At 40.5% G+C, this 22,804-nt stretch overlaps 1 protein-coding gene across 15 annotated transcripts in view; it reads left to right on the top strand.

Annotated features, from left to right (window-relative positions):
* The window catches only part of LOC111259180 (solute carrier family 35 member F3), a 107,797-nt gene extending 86,307 nt beyond the window's left edge, over positions 1-21,490 (top strand). For 8 of the 15 annotated variants that reach the window (XM_022830967.1, XM_022830965.1, XM_022830966.2 and 5 more), the window contains 4 exons: positions 6,781-6,931; positions 9,077-9,244; positions 12,957-13,182; positions 19,681-21,490. In XM_022830967.1, the coding sequence (XP_022686702.1) occupies positions 6,781-6,931; positions 9,077-9,244; positions 12,957-13,182; positions 19,681-19,816 (681 nt within the window). In that variant the 3' untranslated portion in view covers positions 19,817-21,490. Of the gene's footprint in view, positions 1-6,780; positions 6,932-9,076; positions 9,245-12,882; positions 13,183-14,905; positions 15,529-19,680 lie in introns of those variants that run through there. The other 7 variants (XR_015310465.1, XR_015310464.1, XR_015310466.1 and 4 more) reach the window with 7 other exon arrangements.
* The last annotated feature ends 1,314 nt before the right edge of the window (positions 21,491-22,804 follow it).

Here is a 22,804-nt window from a genome sequence, read left to right as displayed (position 1 = left end):
GCTCTTTTTTAATAAGAGACACCGATTCATCTCAGTGGTCTGTTTTCTTCTGGTTCCCTCGGTTACTGCAAAATGCTCTTTTGGCAGAAACGCGGACAGATACTAGGATATTCAATATCGTTCGCTCAAATTCGTAAACCTTCACCACATATATTTCGTTTTATTGTGTATTTGTGGTCAACGATATAGTCGCCTACTACTGAAGTACCCCGATGTAATGTCATCAATATGCACTCGATGAATTTTGTTTGATTCACTTATAGAGGTGGCTGAGTTGACTTCACGCGTTTTTTCGTCATCCTAAAAAAGCTTCACACGGCAACATTGCCCACAGAAGATGCGTACTATCGGAATGGCATAAGTGCTTATAAACATGCAATCGAAATGCCGTTTTTCATACAGGGGCTTTTGGGGAGCGACGAGAGCACAGGCCACAAATAGAGGTTGGATTGGTGAACGGGCGACTCGCTCAGAGTCGCTTAGAGTGGAAGCGTCTGAGCTGTCTTTTAAGGCTCGACCTACCAATATAATCTAACCACATATAAATACTACTAGGGCCTGCCAAGCTGGTCCGCAAGCGGAATAAACGTTTCGATTCCGACACACCAAATATATACCATATAGTGACCAGCTTTTACTTAACTAGCTAATATATAACACACATTTTGGCTCGAAATTAAGGAGTTTCAAGTAGAAATCACTCCGAAGTCTAAGGAGAGTACGCATATTAGTCGTTTGGTATTCTGTGATCGTTTAGATAGCTTATGAGTTGCTGCAGCTGAGACTTAATTGCTACTGTCAATTACGCCGAATTATCGCATCTGTATTCAATCTATAATATAAATCTGATAGTAAATGTAAGCATTCAAATTCAAAAATTAATTCCCAAGTTACCCATGAATTTCTTTGGGGCTATATCAATCCATATTCGTTATTGAGAAAGACAACACTTGACCATTAAATTTGATTATGAAGATGTTACTTTTTTTTTGCGAAAAGAAGATGATCATTTGGGTCGAAGTACGTATGCAGATTCCTATTAGAAAAACACCTCTGCCGAACGATTACACGTTTCCAAAGTACGCGCCCTAAAGAAATGATATATTAAAGAAGGAAACTAAAGGCACGAAAATCTTGCTTCAAGTGTTCTCTGTTCCTAGAAGCTTGATGGCCTCGGAGCATTTGTTTTTTCGCCGAGAGAACTTCTTCGGGAAAGGTTGGGCATTAAAAGACTCATTTACTTGCAACAACAATCGCATGACCATTTTCGAGTCGACATGAATCAATATCTTACAATGATGAGAGCGGCAACTGTCGCCTGGCGTGTTGATAGTGTTGTCGTTTATGTCACACGGACTAGGCCATGACTTATTTCCTGACGTGTTTCTTTTTTCTATTTGTACCTATCGCCTGTGCAGTCGCGCTATCTTCCTTGAGCGATATGTTTCGTCGTAGTCGCTCATAGACGCCTGCGATAGTACCCGAATGTACTATGTTTGTAGGGGGCAGGCCAGCGGGAAGGGATCTGCTTAACTCTGTTGTTGAGCGGATCACACTGGAGCGCGGTGGCTAAAGTTAGCCAAACCCAAACACAGCTCCGGTCGTTGCTAGCGCCGTCGCAGTGCTGGGCAAAATAGATGCTTCCCTATAAATCAAAACAAATGTAACTCATAGTGATGCGGAAAAGAAGTAGGTTAAGAAAGGGTTCCTATTTCTTGCGCGGAAAATAACCCAACCGTTTACGAGACGCGCAGTCGTCATAAGCGGGTCTAGTACATTTTTGTCAAAATTGGCATATTTCTTACTCACGTAGTATTTTTATATTTAGTATATGTTCCTTGAATAGCAGACGCTCCATTTAAGTAGACACAGATCTTGAATTTGTCTTTTTTTTATAAAGTCTTTATTGGCTACCACTTAAAAGCTTTACATTTTATTCTGTCAGGAAATGGCATTGTAACTTTGGGAGCAGCTTGAAGTGACATAGTTCCGCGGAAAATGCGCTACCATCCATATTGGCATTAAGTCCCTTTACACTCTAGCATCGACTTTAGATCGTCTAAAAGGTCATCCCGCGACTTTCCGTGGATATTTTAAGACGATAAAAATCAACAAAAAGCATAACTCCTATGGAGTAAAATAAGTTTGCATTCTAATAATAGGAGAGTCCGTCCTTGCTCTGATGAGATTTTTTTTGTTTAACTATGTGTTTTATATTTTAATCAACTGCTTAACTTACGCTGGTAAAATTAAACATGATGCACTATTTGTCCGGAGCTAAGTGTCTTAGCTCCGGACTAATCCCCTAACTCTCACTCTGTCTGAAATTCATTAAACCACAGACTTTCTGGTAACCTGTACACGTGAAATAAACTGATGATGACGAAATAAACAGTTCAATCGTAAAGCTTCTGTGTTTTTCAACTGTCAATAAAATTAAATCACTTGTACTCCTTTTTTCCTTCATATTCCTTTGAATCGCTTTCAATATTCAGCTACGTGATTATGCAACCATAATCAGATCTCGAAGGGCAACAAATACAAATCGAAGCCTTCGTTCTCAAAATTAAAATTGATCGATTTCTGTTGTCACTATTTTTGCCACCTCGAGCATTACAGTTGCCCTTTATAGCTCGCTTTCTTCGTATTTGCTATTCTTGTCGCCATACCCCCGTGTGGTGGAGCGTTCGTCGTCGTAAACCTCTTTCTGACCTTGCGTTATGTTCTGCGTTAGATGAATGCACTTAGAGAATTTTGCCTTTCTTATACCACACTTCTGCGCTGCTACACAAAATGAACAGGAAACTTTCAGTCTTTAATTTCCCCTCGGTCCTCTGGTATGGCCAGTTTTTGTGAGAAATGCTACCGCAGACTTTCCTCCCGCGACCTTTCTAGGCAAACACTTTTGTCTAACCCCTTTCATATTGTGCCCCCTTTAAGATTCCTGGTCGTTTTAGGCTTACTATGATGTTCTTACGAGCGCATCGAGTGAATAGCTGACACGCATCTTCTTCCGGGAAAGAAATGGACCCTGTTCTCCAGTGTATTCCATCCCATATTACATGTTCACTTTGCCACTAGTAGCCGTGTACCGTTTCCAACAACGGCTCTGGTAGGCTGTAAGGCCCGTTCAAACTATAACTAAACAGCTGAACCCTACACATTTTCCTCGTACAGTGCCCATTCTTTTCACTCTCTCTTGTACGTTCACACGTTCTGCACTTCCCTGCCACTATCCTCTTAAATTCGAGAACTTGCAACGGAGCAGATAATATCGGGTAGCGAACAGCGCTCAGAGCATCTGCAATCATTTCGCTTTAAGAAAATAGAAAAAATCCTCGTACAACGATCGATAGTGAGTCAAGGCCATACTGTTCGTGATACAGATGCTGCCTAAATTTGCAGTTGTGATGGCGGTGGCTAAACAGGGGCTGAACTAGAAGCCATGCTGATGCTTGTGGTGAGGAGTCGTCATCATTTCAGTGCATCGAGCAATTCGTTATGTATGTACATGTTTGGAATATTTTTGCCTTCCCGAAGAGTTCACTAGGACATAACTGTCTGATCTGTAACTGCAGCCGCAAAATCTGAAGCATGCGAAATACGTTTCTATACGACGGCAGACCCCGACTCGTTCCGCTTACAATTATAGTAAGCGGCTTAGAAAAGCTACCTGCTCCAGGGAGCTCTGCGAGGAACTGCAAGCAAGTCAAGCGTCGACCGGCTAAGCGACAAATGCGTGTGGGGATAACCAGTCAATGGAGTAAAGGCAATGATTCGTGATGATGGCAATGGTAACAAAGTTGGAGTGGAGCGCAGTATTTGCTTGGCGAGAATTTGCGACCCACGAATCATCAATAGCTAAACGCTATGCGTATAATAAAAATGTGCCGTTTTGGAAACGATGTTCCAGCTCAACTATTCTTGCACTCATCGAAGTTGAAAAAAAAACTCGATTGACCCAAATTTAGAGCAATATATCATGGGAAACCAAACTTGAATACCTCGGATGATTGCGTTTGCTAAGTTGAAAAAAAGTTGGACTACTTATGCTGATTATGATCCTCAATGTTATGGAAAATGCTGGTTTGGAAAAGGCGCCTCAACTTAATTGTGACTACACTAACTAACCTGCGTTAAGATCGAACATCTGATTTATTCGGATTACGCTGTTAGCAATTGAATACGATTTTTTGAAGTAAAAAAAGCTACAAGTATGTCTAGTTGGAACCCCATTAGATTCTGTGTCTGCTATAATTGTTAACGTCGGGTAAAAGTTCAATTCGATTTTTAATTCCATATGCACAAAACTAACTAAACTTTGAAGACCTAGAAGTTGTATAAATCGAAGTGAATTGGAAATACTGTAAAATACCAAGCTATGATGACAAACACTAATAACAGGCAGTGAACATTAAATTTTCAATTGAAAGCTTCTTAAATACTAAAATAAGTAAATGACCCAGCTGTTGCAAGAAGGGCAAAAACGCTCCAACATCATCTTGGCCGCAGTAGAGGTCCGGGTTGAAAAAAGGCCTTATAGATAAATGGGCTTACTTCCTACTGACCCAAATATAGAATGAATCGAAAATTACTAGATTAACAGGCCCGGTCTTCGAGTAAGCAAAAGTCACAGTTTCGTACCATAGTCGTAATAATGATTCCTTATATAAAAAGTGCCAAATTAGACGGGGACATAACTAAACGATTTCTTGGGAATAATAATATAAGCTAGGCCCTGGCAGAAAATCAAACTTCCGTATTTTTTCACCTATATCTTAGCTGTATTCAATCATAGCACATTTTCGAACAACTAGTATTCCAGGACCAATATTTCGATCAAGTACTTAGCTGATCGTTAAAATATATCGATCATCAATAGCTTAGAGATAGCCAATTTCCCTGTTACGTCCGCTTGGAACAAACGTTCATTTTTCGTCCGAACCTTTCTACTATACAGATAGATTAACCTTTGTGTTACTATATTGTTACTCACTATAATATATCTACCTTATACGGTCTTAAACCTCCTGCCAGCCAGGGATTCGTTTGTAGACTGATATTTTTAGCAAGATTCAACATTCTATCACGACCCTATTGTTCACTATACGTACATTTATGCTCGCTCTCTCAATTTTTTTTTATTCATTTTCTCCTGAAACAGACCTCACCTCCATACCCCCTTCCCAAGAGAATCGTATGCTGACTATTATCTGCCTTCACGGACTCTTGTTCCGTTGAATCCTTTTATCTAATATTTTTTAACATAGAAACGGCCACTGCGTCAGTCCAATTATCCTCTTGTTTAAGGAATACGTAACACGCTTCCTTCTCCTTGACGTTTAGACCTAGGTCTTATCTATCATCTGCTGCATTTTGCCAGTTTTGGTAATCCCTTCCTATTAGATGTTTTGCAATGGCTAGACCCGCTTGGGCGTTGTGGGATGGGGGCATTACCGCCACTGAAGGGTTTGTTTTTTATTGCAGCACAACCTTATGCCCCTACGTTCGGAAACCACAGAAAGAAAAACCAGAAAGTGGTAAGCTTGCAAGTTTATCTAAATTCGAGGAGATCAAATAATTTAGAGAAGAAAGAAGCGAGTGTAGAATTCAACTGTGAACGTTGTCTGAATTGTATTGCTGAATAGGTAGTCAAAAATGTCGTCTCTAGAAGGCCTCCAGCGACTAATTGTCGAATAAAACTTGTAGGTAACAGTCGAACAGCCGCATAAGGCAAGGAGACGAGCCTTTCACTATATATTGTATGCCAAATAGCCGCATAAGGCAAGGAGACGAGCCTTTCACGATATAGTGTATGTCAAATAGCCATTGTAGTCGGTTAATTATGAACAGGTTTATTCTTGCAGTTTTCAGTTTGACTAGAAGAATCTATTAGGAAACATAAATAAAAGTTTCAATAACGGTTAACAGTTTAGAGCGACAATTTCAAAAGCTATAACAACGTCTTTTCTTTAACAACGTTGAGCTTTACGTTTGGCATCACCGATGAGCGTCCCATCATATGCTTGGCTCCTAGCACGAAGTAAATTTTAGCTATGCTCGGATCCGAATCTAGACCACGACCTCTCTTTAATATTAGCAAAAAAAAATATGTCACTCACTATCCTATCTGGTTCTACTTATTGCGAGATAGGCACTCACAAAGTATTGTTGCTTTACTAACGACACCATTACTTTTTTTCTAAGAACGTCAAATCATAAAAATCGGTAGTCCCTATTCTGGTCAACGAAGGTGCAATTGTTCTTCATTGGAGTCAATTGGTTCTTCAAAAGTCAAACTCTTATAGCAATTATAACTATTGCATTTTATTTAGCCTTTTCGGTATATTTACAATATCTATGTTTGTATGTTTAAATAGAAGCGATGTCTATTGTGTCATCAGGTGTTTCTAAGTTAGAGGGATTCGTAGGTTGCATGATAAGCGCTTATTTGTGTACAACGTTGTATTTGATTCAATAAATTATCATTATCTTTGTTTTCTGCTGTTTTATTATGAATTTATAATACATCTAGATACAGTTTTATATTGTAGGTCAACTAGAAATTTCACCTAAAAATCTGATTTTCGCAATCACCACTTATTTCTGTCTATGCTCGTGCTACAGTGGGCTCAATGGGCTCACTCTTCGGCGTGGTGTCTCTGCTTTTTTCTAGACATTATAAGATCATAGATTTTTTTAGAATAATTAATAATTAAGTTTGATTATCTTCATAATGTTGTTCGCTATTGTGTATCCTTGGGGCCACAATTAACTTAGATCGTGGCAATCATCCTTGTGAATACGGGCGTGGCACTGCTTGCCTACATGGACGGCGTGACGGGTACTACGACGCTCGTTGGCGTTGTGTTGTCTGCGACCGCAGCGGGTCTATCTGGCGTTTATAAAGTTACTTTTAAAAAGCTCATTGGTAAGTAAACCAGCCTATGCAAGTTGGCAGTATTATGTACATATGTATCCTCTAGAATAGTCTAGAACGAATTTAATCGCAGTGATAATTCACATAAAGGCTAATTGTACCTTAAATAAAAGAAGAGGGCTATTTTGTGTAGCGTAGTATGTCGCGCATCAACCGCTTACTGCGAAGTTTTAAAAACCCAGAGTTGAAGAAGATAAGGTTTGAGGAAGAATGGGTTTAGTATAGTTTTAGAGAACAAAATAGAAGCGCCCGACAAGAGGTCTATACTGGTTAGGAATATGCCAACTCAACAAGGTATAGCAGTGCATTCCCAATTCTAATAAATGCACGAAAACAAGATCAAACAAAATGAACGTATATAAAGTTTTTTTCTCTCTCAAATGTAAAAACAGAGCAGCTTTAAATAATATGAAAATACGTGCTACGGAGCTATGACGAGATATTGTGTTCGTTGTAACTTCTCTACAAAGTTGATATATGTCTTACGTACATTATACATAAATTCATATATGGTCTAACGATTCCCGATAGGAAACACTAAAAAACAAAGATCTTTGATGATACCAGTGGTGAAACAGATTGGTATTGTTTTGTTCGACGACGTAATTGGTCGTATATTATAGATAGTATCATTTAATTTTTCCTTGATTACATAAACACTTGCAAGGTTTGGAGATTTGAGCAAGTTTCGGAATTATAAGTACGCACTCATCTCGTTGCACGTACTGTCTCAGTATACCTTGTCCAGATCTCTAATTTCATAGCCTACGCCATTGATGTCCACTGGAGAAAATGATGCGGTAAAAATTCTTTTGCTCCTTCTCTATATGTAAAAACAGAACGCTACCCACTGAGAACAAATGCTGTTTACGACGGAGGGTTAAGAACCGATAAAACAGTGTAAGGTCCGTCTACCGGTAGGACCATCTTGGTGTATAAAACCTATAGCTAGGGGCCGGCGAAGTACGGCCGCAACTAGACGTGTGCTGCTTCGAAAAAGTAAAACGGATAGCTCTGTCCTAATTTCATACGCCGCCGGCATAGTTTGCCTACGTAAGATCACGAGGCCATAGCTGGAGACAGACAAAGGAACTCCGGAGACAAAAAAGTCGAAGAAAGCTGTCACGTGGGAAACATGTCAATGTTTTTTACTCTCAACAATGCACCGTATTCTTCATGGGCTGTCGAAGCAGAGACCTAATCTAACTTGCTAGCCAATATAAAGAGAGAAAGATTAAAAATCTACCTTCGTGCTTGGATCGTGCTTGATGCAGTTATATATAGTGCATGTGTGAGTCCAATTCAATTAGAAAAAAATTCATTTACCTAAACAAATAAGCGAGCGTATCTATTTATCTGCTATGGGTCTAAATATTCATTCCTTGATAAGCAATCAACGTTGCTTTGCTTTATTGGTTACCCGTGTAAGGAACTTTCTGCGTTCGCCACTGAAAAGTTCCGACAAAATAGATCGCCTTGATCATCAGAAGCAAGTGGTCGTCTGTGGTTCAGATACTTCGAAAATTATGGCAGGTTCTTCACGAAGTTGACGTGTCCTGCTAGAGTAATAGACTAGAGTCTGCCGACGATATTTTCATTGTCGCTGTAAACATAGAGCAGCCGACCGTTAGAAAATATGTGAAGATATTTGACTGTTCAAGAAATGCATTGTCAGCTCGCGTTTGCGTGCACTCACATATACGTAACCTTTATAAAATATACGAGTATCAGGAAAAATCTTTCGGGTCGCAGCATTGTTGTTTTGTGTCGGTGGCTACATGTCTGATATATACAAAAAATACCCTGCAGACTTCCATAAGATACTTTTTCATTTCAACCAATAAAGCTAACTTCCATTATTTTTGCTTTGCTTCAGAGGTAAATGGGTATTTGCGGCTTATGGTACATTTGTTTAACTCAAATAGGACTTTATCCCACTGTATTTCCCTGATCAACGTTTCTCAATGATTTTCCAATCCTTTTTTCTGAGTAGATATTATTGACTCTATAGCTGTGAGCCTCAATCTTGCTACCTAACACACGCTTTAGTTTCCTGCTATTTGTTTTCGCGCGTTTGTCTTAGTTTAGGCTTTTCCCACTTGTCAATCTGTGCCTATTCGCATTTTGTCCTTGCAGGTGATGTGACGTTCGGCCAATTGGCGATGTTCTTCTCGCTTATTGGTTTTCTCAACATCGTCCTTCTTTGGCCGCTCGTTCTCTGCTCCTACCTTCTTAATCTGGAAAACCTCGTCTGGGAACATATGCCCTGGGGGCTACTCTTCGGAGCCGGGGCACTTTCTCTCAGTAAGTCGGGCCAGTTTTACTGCGCCAATCTCCGCTTTGTTTAGCTAGACTTAACGATTTACTTATTATTCACAGAGATCCCTCTCGCGTGAAAATAAAGTCATGTGACGATCAACGGTTACCTGTCAGACGTGACATTTTCCCTCCGTTGGTACCATTTCGCTAGACTGATCTTATTTTGTCGAACCCTCTTTACCGCTTCTTCGACCACTTCTACTGCTATCCATGCCGTTATCCATATACCATAGCTACCATTCGGTCACGAGGCGTATCCCTTATCAATACGTCTAAAAAGATATCCAGTTCACAACGAACATGAAGCGATCCACCGAATGGAAAGCTCGTGCGAATAGTAAAGAGAGATATCTTTTCTTGCATCATTTACAAGAGGTTTTCATTCATCGTTTACTTCGAGCTTCAATGTTCCCAACCATGCTAGTTGTATATATTTTGTCTCGCAATAGAATGGTATATATACTTTCTTTTGAACGCATATTTAGAACTCGTTGCCTGTTCTACCATTCTCTTTAGGAATCGATGCATACATGCAGTAAAGTAGCAAGAAACCATCATTTTACATAATTTCCATAATTCTAGATTTGACGTTGTGAGAAGATTATATTTTTGCTCTTAGAGAGTTTTGAACGTGGCTATTGTGTTTTATGAACTGTTTATATGGTGACTTTTGTTACGCGTACTGGAAAAACAGCGTGACTCACAACAGATCCATACCAAACGTGTGCTCAGCCCACATCTATGTATCGTTAAAACTACGGTCATCTTGACCGCCGGTTGCCAGTTTGTGCAAAAGTTTACCACTGTAGCTGAGGGCTTCCATTGGCTCCAAGTCCCGTGTCCATACTTTGCCTGTGGTCGCTTTTCACTTCTCGTTTTCAGTAGTAGATGGAGGTCATCGGAGGTGTAGACGGAAAAGACCTCTCCCGTTTCAGAACAACATCGCGTCAGAGCTCACGTTATAGCTGTTATTTTTTTGCATCACAAGGCCGACGCCACTGCGTGCATCAGTGGCTTCCTTGCACTCTTTTACCTTAAGGAATAACGTATCGACGGTATTTGCAGACACTGTGCCGCAATTTGTTGAAGGTCATACAGCTCTGTAACATCGGCTACTTTCACCTCCTGTCGAGTGGCATTTATAAATTGCATCGTATATTTCGAGGACAATGACAGTTATGCAGCTTTTGGCGATTCCAGATTCGAATGTACCCGAACACTCGATCTGGCGGTAAGAAGGAGCGCCCAAACATCAGAAAAGCCAACTGCTCCTTTTGTACCCATCAGTATCACTTTCTGTCGAAATAGAGCCATGTTGAGCTTATATTTCGATGGAATATCCATTACATACAACGTTAACGCCCTTATAGTCTATAGCACAAAGACGGTAGAGCACAGCTGACTCAACAGCGTTAGCAGGTTTGAATTGTTTCGAAATGTACGCTAGCCAAAGGAATACGTTGCTTTTAGTCAAATGCACTTTTAGATTTCGTTGTAATAGTCCACCTGTTAGCTGTTGTAGGCAGCCTGATTCGGTAGTTGATGATACACTCTTGCTTCTCTGGATTTTACCGAAAAAATGGCCTCGTTGTTAATCAGCTTACGCTTCCTTAAAACGTTTATGGTCACCACAGTATGCTACAAGGTATATGGTGTATTAGATTAGCCTGGTAATATGATATATACTTTGCTATACCGTCGTATCGATTTTTTGTGGATCTTATTTACCACCAAGGATTTGACAGAAATCTTGCGGTATAATAAAAGAGGAGAAATTTAACGTCAGCTAGCTTGTCAAATATGAGATGACTTTCCCCGCGACTGGTGTCAAGCGATAGTTTTAACTAAATGCCTAAAATGAGTCGGATTTATTTTTTATAGAAACGCTTTGTGTAGTGTTGAGGGGTAGCACCAACATCACCTCAATTTTGACAGGAATGTCAGTTAACAGCTTTGCAGAGGCCGGTTTTCAACGAAGAATTTCAGTGTGTAGGCGAAGGTCGCGGGTAATGGGTCGACCAGATGATATTAAAAGCATGATCGTTCGTACAAAGACGTTCTGAGTGTAGTTCGACCTGCGTGCATGAGAAGCGACTTCATGGGACGGCTTAACGGTAGAAAGGAACTATACGACAGGTTCCTTCCAAAACAAGTTAGGTTGCGTAAGCTGTTTTTCTGCCACTATAGGACGAACAAGGAAAGGTTCTGACGATTTATATATGTGCGATACGAAAACCGCTGGATAAACTGGAAACTGAGCACAAGGTTTGTAGTGTTCCTGGCTAACACCCGAGGAAAGGCAACGTTGACTATTTTCGCTAATTCCGATATAGTAGTTGGAGTACATTCGAAGGTTGAGCTAGTCTGGGTGACCCGAGCGTTGTTGTGAGAGAAAACCACCATGCGTTTCCGCGAACGCACGCACCAAAAGGGAACTCCGTTTTACAGACTCGTTAAGCTATACCCCCGGTGACAGTGCATCAACTAGCCGGTTCTTGTTATGCAGCGGTAATGCAGGTTTACCCTCACCGATGGCGCACCATGTTGGACCAGTAGAAGGAAATCATGACCAGATCTACTAAAATAAGCCAAGGCCTTGGTATTTCTAACTTGTCATCTGGGTCACCCGACCTAAACAAGACCAAACGCCCGCTGATGGCGAACCATTTTCTGGGCGAAAAGATGAGTTTGCGGGAGAAAAGTACGAGAGTGTGTCCCTTTCTACTTCATTTAGCAAAGATTTGCGAATTCGCTACTGAAGGACGATTATCATTGAGCCTATTATAGGGGGTGAACGGCTGTATCGACGGGCTGTGCTTCAGGACGACCGAAGGCCTGGTTGTGTGGAAATATATACCTGGACTTGTGCAAAATAGCCCCTGTGGTGTCGAGGACCCAAAAGTTAGCGCAACCCCTTTATTGATTTGTGAAATAACATAACCCCACCCTATATCCTCTCCGAAAATAGAACAAAATCTAAACAGCGCAACGTATAAAAATATCCCATCGAATAAGCGTGGCAGCGTCGCAACGCTGTAAACATTAGGACATGAACCTACGAATAAATATATATATACATATATATTTGTGAGCTGGCTTGGCTTTGTAGTTGGCCCGCAGAAACACGCGGTTCATAGCCGCTCAGTCGGTGTCTATGTAGCCGTAGATTTGTGTTACGCGTATATATATATATATCGATATATGTATGTATATATCTTGAGGGTTGGAGAGTGCCTGAGACAATCGAAATAAAATAGCTCCTCTCAGACAATATGTCTATATCGTTTTGAATTGACTGTTGCCGGTTTTCGAAAAATTGGTATTCATACCTTGCTTTGGAACCCCCTTGTAAATTACAGTCTAATTCCTAAATGACGCCTATTATTTACATTAGATCATAGTGAATAGCATGAACCCGGCATGTATCGTCAATGCTTCGGTATGTTTTACAGGTCACGCTCATCTCAGATAGCATTACGGTAATACGGTATCTACTAAGCATAGCGTTTTACGATAGCAGCATACATAAATAATATTACGTAATTTGCATAAATATAAAATAAACGCCCATGAACTGTTCCGCTATTAATTTTTATTTCTTTTTTCATTCTCAAATTTTGCAGAAGGTATCGCGTCGACTTCTTGTCACATCTGTTTTATGTTTGTCCAATTGTTGTTCATGTTGTCATTGTTGCAGCGGCCAATTTATTAGGCAACTTGGGCATCGCATGCACGTTCGAGATGTTCCTCACATTGGGATTAGCCTTTGCTGTTCCGATCTCAGCGATTGTCGACATTTACCGGCATGAGGTCGTCTTCCAGGGCATGAAACTAGCAGGTATCTTGCTCATCTTACTGGGGTTCATGCTTGTACAACTGCCCGATGACTGGCCAGATTATCTCACCATGTTGTTGCGATACAGGTAATTAGCCGTACTAATCGTGGTGGCGTACGGGCGATAGCGGTGTGTCAACGTACGTCCGCCAGCCACGACTTGTGGACATAGACATCCCGCTACTGCCAAGTGCACCACTATATATATATATATAATTTGGTTGTGTTCTGCGAACGGGTCTGGACGAGTTAACTAGACGTTGGCAGTAACTCTTCCCTGCCCACACGACATGGCGTCAATCAGTTATTTTTTTCTATTTGATCTGCAATTATTTTAAAGATGTAGAGGATTAGGATCGAAAGGCACATTGTGTAATCTCGCTAGTGCTAGATCATTTAGCATATGTAGTATATATCATTGTTGTTGCAAAACGACGGTAAACTGCAGTTCTTGGATATATAAAAAAAGATCGATGATGGGGTTACTTTTTCCCGGACGTAAAGAACAGCAAAAACGTACCATTGATTTTGTAGGCTTACTTCTTATTTGAAGTTTAACCAGTTTCCTTTGCCCAAATGACATGACGCTAAATTAAATCAGAATCAGATTACTTATCTAATATTTAGCATAGAAAAGCTCATAAAGACAATATCAATTTTAAGTAGATTACCGAGACCTTAATTTTAATTATTTGTAACGCTGTTCAAATCAGATACTAGAAAAGTTTATCTTCGCTTACGTACAAGCGTGTACAAATTGCTTTATCTTTCTATGAATATTTATAAGCAGACGAATAGCATGGTTACATACGATGAACTTCGTACGCGAACTACATACGCTTTCTAAAATATATACTTGCTTATGTGGTAATTTTCTTTACTCAGAAATTATACTACAGTCTAATATATCTAGTATACAATATGTTCATGGCGTCCTCACAAGCGACTTATCTCCTCTAGAAGAGCAAAACAAACCTGTGCTATTTTCGGTTCGTTCTCTACTGGATTTTCCCATCGTTCCGTTTAACGCGTCATTGTCGAAACAGCCACCTATAACCCCATAGTCTCCCGTTTGCCTCCCCCATCCGCCCGTCATATTTCTCGCTGTCCTGTTGCAGATCTACTGACATGCGAGCAGCCGTTTACATTGTTGTGCCTATTTACATGAACTGTCTAACCCTAATGGTCTTCCTCTTAATACTGTATACTTAAGCCCCCCTGTACGTTGCCCTCTCTCTATTATCTGTTATTCTATATCATAAATTTGATAAAAATTCATCCAGAAATAGGAATTCCTTCCAAGTTCAATCTGACGTATTCACTTGTTTTAGTGTTGCAGTTCAAGTCCGCAACAATATTACGCAATCATAATAATAGAAATGCCCTTATTATTGACGTCTTATCGTAGTAGTTTCATGTCCAAAGCCAATCCTTGCTTAAGCGGTTACCCTTGTACGGTCTCTACAGATAGATCAGTAACCACCTGTCTATAGATATTACGTAATAGTACTATATTAGTAATAGTAATATAAAATAGCTACAACCTGCGTTTCTCTATTTTCTTCCTAAATCTCACTCGTATATTTCATTTGTTTACCAATTTTGTACCCTTTGTATTTCAATTGTTCGTTCGACGTCCCTTTCTTTTTTCCCTCATTTCTCTATCAGAGCTCGATGTGAAAACTGTGCGTTCTCTTACTCTTTGTGTTTCTTCTCTTTTCTATATTTTTCGATCAAAGTAGTAGAATTGATTAGTGCTATTCATATTATTCTATTCATATATTGATGTTATATATCCTTTCTTTCCGTAGCCTGTATGGATGCAAGAACTGTTGATCTGTATGGGCCTGCTGTGCTCACACTTATGCCTGACTCTGCGCAAACCTCTTTCTCCAAGTCTGCACAGAGGCATAGACATGTCGAACCCGTAGCCGTAGCGAGATAGACGACCATAATATAGTCAGATCGGTCTGATCGTCTGCCAGAGTCAGAGTCACCACTCGATCAGACCATTCAACCAAACAACAAACTGCCCAGAGTCCATCATGCGAATCATCTCGATCTATATATGTGTGTGTGTGTATGTATGTATCCTCCACCAACTATAGCTATACTTCGTACGCGATGACATGTGTCCAACGAAGACGTTGTGTGTTAATCAATCAATAAAATCGCCAAATAAACAATGGAGCCACTGATGCTCGTAGTGATGATTAGGTGTTACTGTGAATCGCAGCAAGGGATCATACTTGCGCTAGAAATCCCAGAGACCCAGAGTAGCCAGTATCAAGCGACAATTTGAATAAGAAGTGAGAGATGAACATCCTTCCTGAGTGTTAGCCATGATGACGATGATCAGCATGGTGAACAGGCAGTGGTGAGCGGTGGTGAACAAACGAATATCAGCACGAAATAATGAGCAGGGCAGCTCCGCGTAAGTAGAATTATATTCGAGTGATGCTCTTGCACTGCCCAGACAAATCACAGTCCCTACCTCCCATATTTCCCTTGAAATACTATGATTTGTGCACCTCCAATCCAAACCAACAGCTAGCTAATTTATCAGCAGCCGTTGACACCCCCTCACTATTATACCGAGAGCTTCTACACCTACCTCCGAGACTACCCGCTGCTTCTTCGAGAATGCTGCATCTTCTGGAAACATTTTCGGATGATTCCATTTATTCGATCTTTTTTTTTCGAAATACGTCTGACACTTACTGGAATAATTCCGAAGTAATTTGTCTTCTTTTGGCAAGCTTCTATTTCATTAACTGACGAGCCAAGTGAAAGAAAAGCAAAAAAAAAAATCAGCGTCTTACGTTGTCCTTCGGACAAGCTCCGAAGGGTTATACAGATTTGTATTATACAATAATAGAATGTCCTTAATAAGGTCTTTGTATAATCCCCGTATCGATATTAGCAGTGAGCGGCGAAGCAACGTGTATTTTTTCTGAATTTTTCTAACCTCCTCGAATTATTCCACAGATGATCGATCCTCCGCATTAAAATGCTGGAACCATCGATCTCGTAAACGCGAATTAAGTTCTTTTTTTCTCACTTACGAAATAGCTTTTTTGCAACAATTCTACACCTGTTGACATTGCTCGTGCTATTTTGCCGGGTCCTATGACTACAGATTTCTCTTTTAATCCATATTTAAACTCTACTTCTCCGCCTCTTCATTGTTGCTCTACCCCCTTTTCCACGGAGCATAATTCCAAGCCTTTCAGCCATACTCGCTGTAAGCACACAGTGGCTCTGTGTCGGGCGCTATTTGAATGAAAACTTTAAGCTAAACGCTATCTCGTGCTTTGACAAGTCAGACGCGTAAAAAAATATACAGGATTACTTTAGCCGCTGCTACTGTTATAAACTTGTGCTGTTTTTTTTTTTTTTTTTTTTTTATACTACTGACTGCTACTGGCATCGTTTCGGTAACTTTTTGAAACGTTTTAATATTTCTTTTGTCGAAAACACTTGACAATAAGGATTTACAGCAGCGTATATTATCGAAATTGGCCAGCTTATCAGCGACTTTTTTTTGGAGATGTTCCATGCATAGAAGGGCGCTGCTATGGCAGAGAAGACTCTCCTTTTTCTATTGATAGCGTGGTAATACAACTGACTGTAATCGAGCCTAACAGAGCCAGCCGACTGTGAATTTAATTTTTAATCACTCATCTATGGATTATTTATGTGAATTTTCCATGCAACTTTTGTGTCATACGACTACGGCAGTGCTAAGTTTTCGGCCTCACTCGTTTAACCCGGACAGAGGGTCATCATCGTCATACCATATTCGTACAGAATGATAACCTGCTTGATTTTCTGGGTCGATGTATGTAAATTTATATGGTTTTCTTTAAAGAACGGTAAACATTTTTCTACCTACCTGTTTTTGTCAATTGAACGGTCTGCGTTTACCACTGACCAGGAATGAGTGAGTGTGAGCGAGTCGAATTTGAACAGAGTTCATATTTACCTATGAGTGAGAATGCTTGGGAGCATAGACCTGTTTTCCTTCTAATATTGACTTTCCTAAATATCGCGTTGGTTGATATATGAAAATGTTTCCGTGTATTATGCCTAGGTAGGTAATGGTGATGTTCAGCGAAGGCCTCGTTGCAAGTTTTCCACTACGGTTCGATGATAGTGCGACGTGCTACGTGAGTTGTCTGGAAAAAACGAGCGTAAATTAAGGAAAATCTATATTAATTTCAAAGTAAGAGATAATGCCAGTAACGAAGTTTCAAGCAAATCTCCCGAATATATCAATGAGAACCCTGAGAAAAGTCAATGTATAAATGAAAAAAAAAAAAAAAGAAAACATAATCTAGCTCACTCATCCATGATCTCTCTCAGCCTTTCCCATACGCATAGTATCATGGCTCCTGCCAACATCTCGCTTGTTGCTTTCATGGAACAGCTCAGTCTAACAGCATTATTATAATAAATCAGCTAAAATGAGAAGTTCATAGTTTTCTATGTAGTCTCGCCGCATTGTACCGACACAGACGACGAGCTACCAATAGAAAAGCTAATAGATAGAGCTACACACCGCTAAAATCAGGTCGGCTTGCTCTACGTCATTGAATAGCAGTCACGTAGAAATTTTCGAGATATGTAAATCAAATAGTAACACCGAAGTACTTGACTGATCTCAGGAAATCTTTCTCTTTTCTGTGTACGTATTTTATGAATATCTATCGTTCATATCTTGTTTCAACCTCGATCATACAACCAGCTGAGATTAGACAAGCTGACCAAATACGAACAGAAAGATAGAAGCATTTAATAGAACAACAAGGATGTCACCTAGTTCAGTTACTAAATAGAGTGATAACAACATTGACCTGCGACTTGGATTGTAACTTGTAGTCTAGTATAGAGAAACTAGCAACAAAGATGGCATCGGATCTGAAGCTGCTTCGTGTCCCCGACTCACCTTACTCCCTGTCCGTTCGACTATGTGCTGATTATAGTACTGAACAGTTATCTAAAAGAATATCAACCAGAATTGATCGCACTGATAGCTGTAAACTAGTCAGACGTACCTGACGTATTTCGTCTTCTTATGCGTGCAGTCTATTACATGATCTGGTGCTTATCTCTATCTGCTACTTGCCTGACATTATACATGTATGCAGTTAATAGAGCCTATTGCATGAAAATGACCTGCAATAAACTAGATGCTGTCGTCTAGTCTTGGGTTTGGAGACTGGACTGCCTCGGACGTCTTTCGGACGATATGTTGACGACAGACTGTCGATTCGATGAGACGACCTCGTTCCGCCAGCTTGTTCAAACAGTACAAACACCAAGCGAACAACAACAAAACAGAAGACATAATTCCCTTTAGACATGACCAGGGCACAATTTGTCTATGTAGGTTTGTGTTTATAGCGGTAGAGTCTAGGGCGTACTTACTGGATCCTGCACGATGATACAGTATAATTAAAACGGCACATCTCGGCCAACTCTCGGCATGTTCTTATGCATAGAATACTTCCATATACCTTCACCCAAGTATCCTCCAAAGCTTGGTGTGAATTTTTATTGTTCTGTCTCCCCGACATGAGCTAGCCATTTCGGCCACCGCTTCTATACACTTTCAGGCGCTTTTCGATTCAAGGCAATATGTCGCTTTCTTTCAACTCAGAATCATCTCATTGCACAGCAGCTGCGCCATTGATCATCTCACCATTCCCGCTCTCTTTCTCCACATCTTTTCGTTTTTGTCTTTGTCTTCCTTTCTCTCTATCTCTCCCCCATTCGCTCTCGTTCTTATTCCATTTCAGTATGTTTCCTTTTTCTCTCATGCTATCCTCGTTATTGTCGTTTTTCTGTGGTGTTGCCTAAACATCAACATCTTAATCAATGACGATGGCATCAACAATCGATTACCTTGATCTCGGTGATGATCTCGATCTCGATGATCTCGGTTTCGCCACGCCACTCATGGATATGTCATCTCGACAACAATCTGCTTCACTGCTACCTTTCGTTGTAACCAAATCTGACTCTCACGTGGCGACGTCCCGTCGACAACTCGTGATGGCGCCGGTGAACTCTCAAAACGAAAATAAACCGAACCAACTTGGTCAACTTGCATCGACGCCTGCCCGCTGGTGCGGAATCTGTTTTACGCGGTGACGGTACGACGTCGTATGGTGGATGGTGCGCGCTCGACCCTACGCCGGCACGCCGGTTGCGCACACTTCGTCAACCTTTTGTTATTGGACTTCTTGATCCTGACTTTTCGTCGTCAACCTCTTTTTGCTCACCTACTATTCAACTAACTGTACTCGCGTATGACACGCAATTGCGTGCTTCCTTCGCATATGCGTGTCATCCTTATACTTTCTTCAATCTTGGTTTTCTTACCCATCATTGATATGTATGTGCGTGCGACCCGGGTATCGCTGATCGTGTTCGTACCGAACCTACGACGCGCCCGTTCATTGCGGCGGAGCCGATTTCTTCATCACAACAATAACATCATTTACCACACTTCGTTCATCATCCGGTCACAACTATAATTGAACATAACAATCGCTATCGAACAATTGATTGATGCTGACAGCATTTCACTCTGCATTCGCCGACAGCAGACACGGCGGCTCGAGGCGCCAGTCGAATCCGGAGAGCAAGGCGTCGTCGATACACGACATGGCAACGGGTCATCGGTCGGGCCTGCGAACCGCAAGCGGACGCGTTAAGTGAGGCAGCTTTTGCCGACTAGGCGTCCCGGCGTGTTAGGGTAAAGGCCATCTGACTCGGCGACACCATAGCTGCCATCCTTGCAAGCTTTCGCTCTAAAGATGAAAACATCAACGGCGTTAGACTCTTCGCGGTGGCGGAAGTGGTGATCCCTAATCTCGTGGCCAAGATCCGGGCCTTCGTGCGCCTGCATGGGAACCTCACTTCGCGAATGTCGCCAGGAAAATAAAGCAGTCGTCGAATTCTAGCCAAGAACGGATTACAGGAGACTGATGGACTATGAATGGATGATCTATTCGAGAACGCAACTTTGACAACCGTCACTACAGATCCAACAGCCACGATCAGTATGCTAGCACAAGCAAAAAGATAATTAATTGTTCATTAACGACTGCAAATATGTCACCTACATGATGCCTTCATCGGAGCGCATGGTCTGTCTCTTCGAACTTGTGTTGGCCTTCGGTCGACACGTGAACGAAGTACATGGATCGAGCCGAGTTCTAGCCAACTCTACACCATCATTAGCAACACATACAAATTACGTACAATTTATTGCTATCGGTCAGCTAATGATGGCGACGTGAATGGTAAATGGCAGAACCGGTGCACGACGAACGCGCACACCATCACCCAGCGACAATGTCGGATGAAAAAGATTCAAGAAAAATAAAGGTTTACGGGAATTTTCGTCGATTTCGTTTTTCAAAACAACGGAGCAGAGATACACACAAACGAGTCGACATCGATAGCTGGCTTAAATATGTAGAGACAGATACACTAACAGACGTCATGTATGTACACTCATAGAAAATATGTAAAAGAAATAAAAGTGACTGTTATAGATATTGATTGTACAGATGTTAGTCCTAAGGCACTTAGGAGTCTATAAAGGTTAGGTTACTACGGAGCTGCCAATGACAAATGGTTTTTATATGCATTGACAATTAGCAACGAAATTACAAAGTCATATTTTAGTATACTAATCATAATATCAATTGTAATAAAAACAATAAGTGTAACAACAACAGTTTGTGTAGTGATATATTGACTTTACGTCGGTCCTGTTTAAGGGTCAATAATTATAACGCGAACTCAAAAACACATTGATTGGAGTATCGAAAAAATCACTCTTTTGCGTATCGTACAGCCAGCCACACGCGTAACTAAATCAACCAATAATAATAATAAATTGCAGAAAGAGTTCGATATCCGAGAAAATAGGCAACGTAAGCTGCCGCCCGCTCAAAGGAAGTGATCATTAGTAAAAAAAAAAAAAAAAAAAAAAAACTAAAAACAATGCAGTCAACACCCGCAGGTCCGAGCATAGTAATCCACTAAATTACGTGTCCTTTAACACAGCCTGCGATAACTTTGTGAGCTCTGATTATGCCTTTTGGCTGAACTATGCGGTCCGACGCGACGAGCCATCTGTAGTACACCTGCAGCAGTAAACTGGTCCATAAATAGAATAAAGAAGTTTGAGCGGAAAAAGACGACCTAGCAAGACAGATAGCCTATTCGGTCAACAGGCAGGCATTGACCATACAGTTAGTTAATGATAATTATTATATTAACTGTAACTGTTGTACATAGATGATATGCGCCAGCGATATGGGCGCGTCGGAGAGTGTCGCATCAAAAACGCAAATAAACAAAAACAACAATCCTAATTGATTTGTCTGATAATTTCCTAATTTCTATTGTATTACGACGATGTATGAATCGATGTAATGAAACAAGAGAGAGAAGGCGAAAATAATTATAGAAAAAAGATAAGGGAGCTAATGGGAAGAAACGAGACATAGAAAAAAATTATGATAATTCTGATAATGATACAGAGGGAGAATAAAGCAAATAAAAAAAAAAACTATTTGTGACAAGCACCTCGTTGCCAAAAAAAAAAAATAGTCCGTTTATTATCATCATTAAATAGTTCTAAATAAGCACAACTAGGCCAGAAAAATTATCTATCGTCTGGAAAATTATATTTGATCTCGCCTTTACCTCCGCTTCTCTCCTTTATGGCCCTGCGGACATTTCGCTGTAAACAGATTTCATCTTGAGCCTAAACTTTAAACATGGAAGTTCCCGAATTTTTTAACTGAATTTTTTAACTAAAAAAAAAAAACTAAACATTTCGGCAGATACTTCTAGCGAAATTTTCATTAACAGTGGCTGAAGGCCGTAGAAAGTAGTTGAAAAAGTCGCCCTTATTTTCCAAACAGTCTAAGAGAACCACGTAGATCTTAGAGCAGATAATACATTTCTCAATAACAGGATAACCCCGCTAAGATGCAATATCGCGCAGTCCATAGTGTTGTATAAGGGCAGTTTCCAAAATGGAATCCCATGTATGGATCTGCACGCATAAGTGCATATAAACTTGTTGTAACGTATTGTCTCATGTTACTCAGCATATCAGTTCAAAGAAACCAAATCTCTACGTGTTCGAAAAAAAAAAAGATTTTTTTTGTATGATCAAAAAGCGTCAATGGTTTTCAGTACTATATTGTTACTAAGCTTTGCTTGACAACAAAGTACCACCACGAAAATGATGTGGCTGGGAAAACTGGCCAAAAAAAAAATAACATCTATGGATAAATCGGCTTTAATGTCGCTGGACTTCGTTGCTACCAGAAGTGAGATGGCGTCACGCACACAGTCCCGGTTACCGATGACAAATCTGAATAAATCCTCGTTAAATACTTTGAAAAAACGGAGTGAGTGATCGTTTCTTTTCCCATAACTGGCCAGCTCGTACTTCTGCTCTGAGGTCAGCCGAAAACTATACCGCAATAAGGTTAGTAATTTGTATACTTAGCTTGTCAACTTTTGTGTCTAAAAGTAAAAAAAGGATGTTCCTCAAAAGCTTCTACAGGGCTACAGCTTTGAACAGAAAATCTTTGGTTGCTGATAAAATCTACTATCCTTTACGTTATTTATTACCGCATTTTGTCCATATACCTTCTCTACTTAGATACGTT

This window comes from Varroa jacobsoni, unplaced genomic scaffold (assembly GCF_002532875.2).
Source record: "Varroa jacobsoni isolate VJ856 unplaced genomic scaffold, vjacob_1.0 scaffold_302, whole genome shotgun sequence".
NCBI lineage: Eukaryota > Metazoa > Arthropoda > Arachnida > Mesostigmata > Varroidae > Varroa > Varroa jacobsoni.
This window is presented reverse-complemented; position numbering and strand designations above follow the sequence as displayed.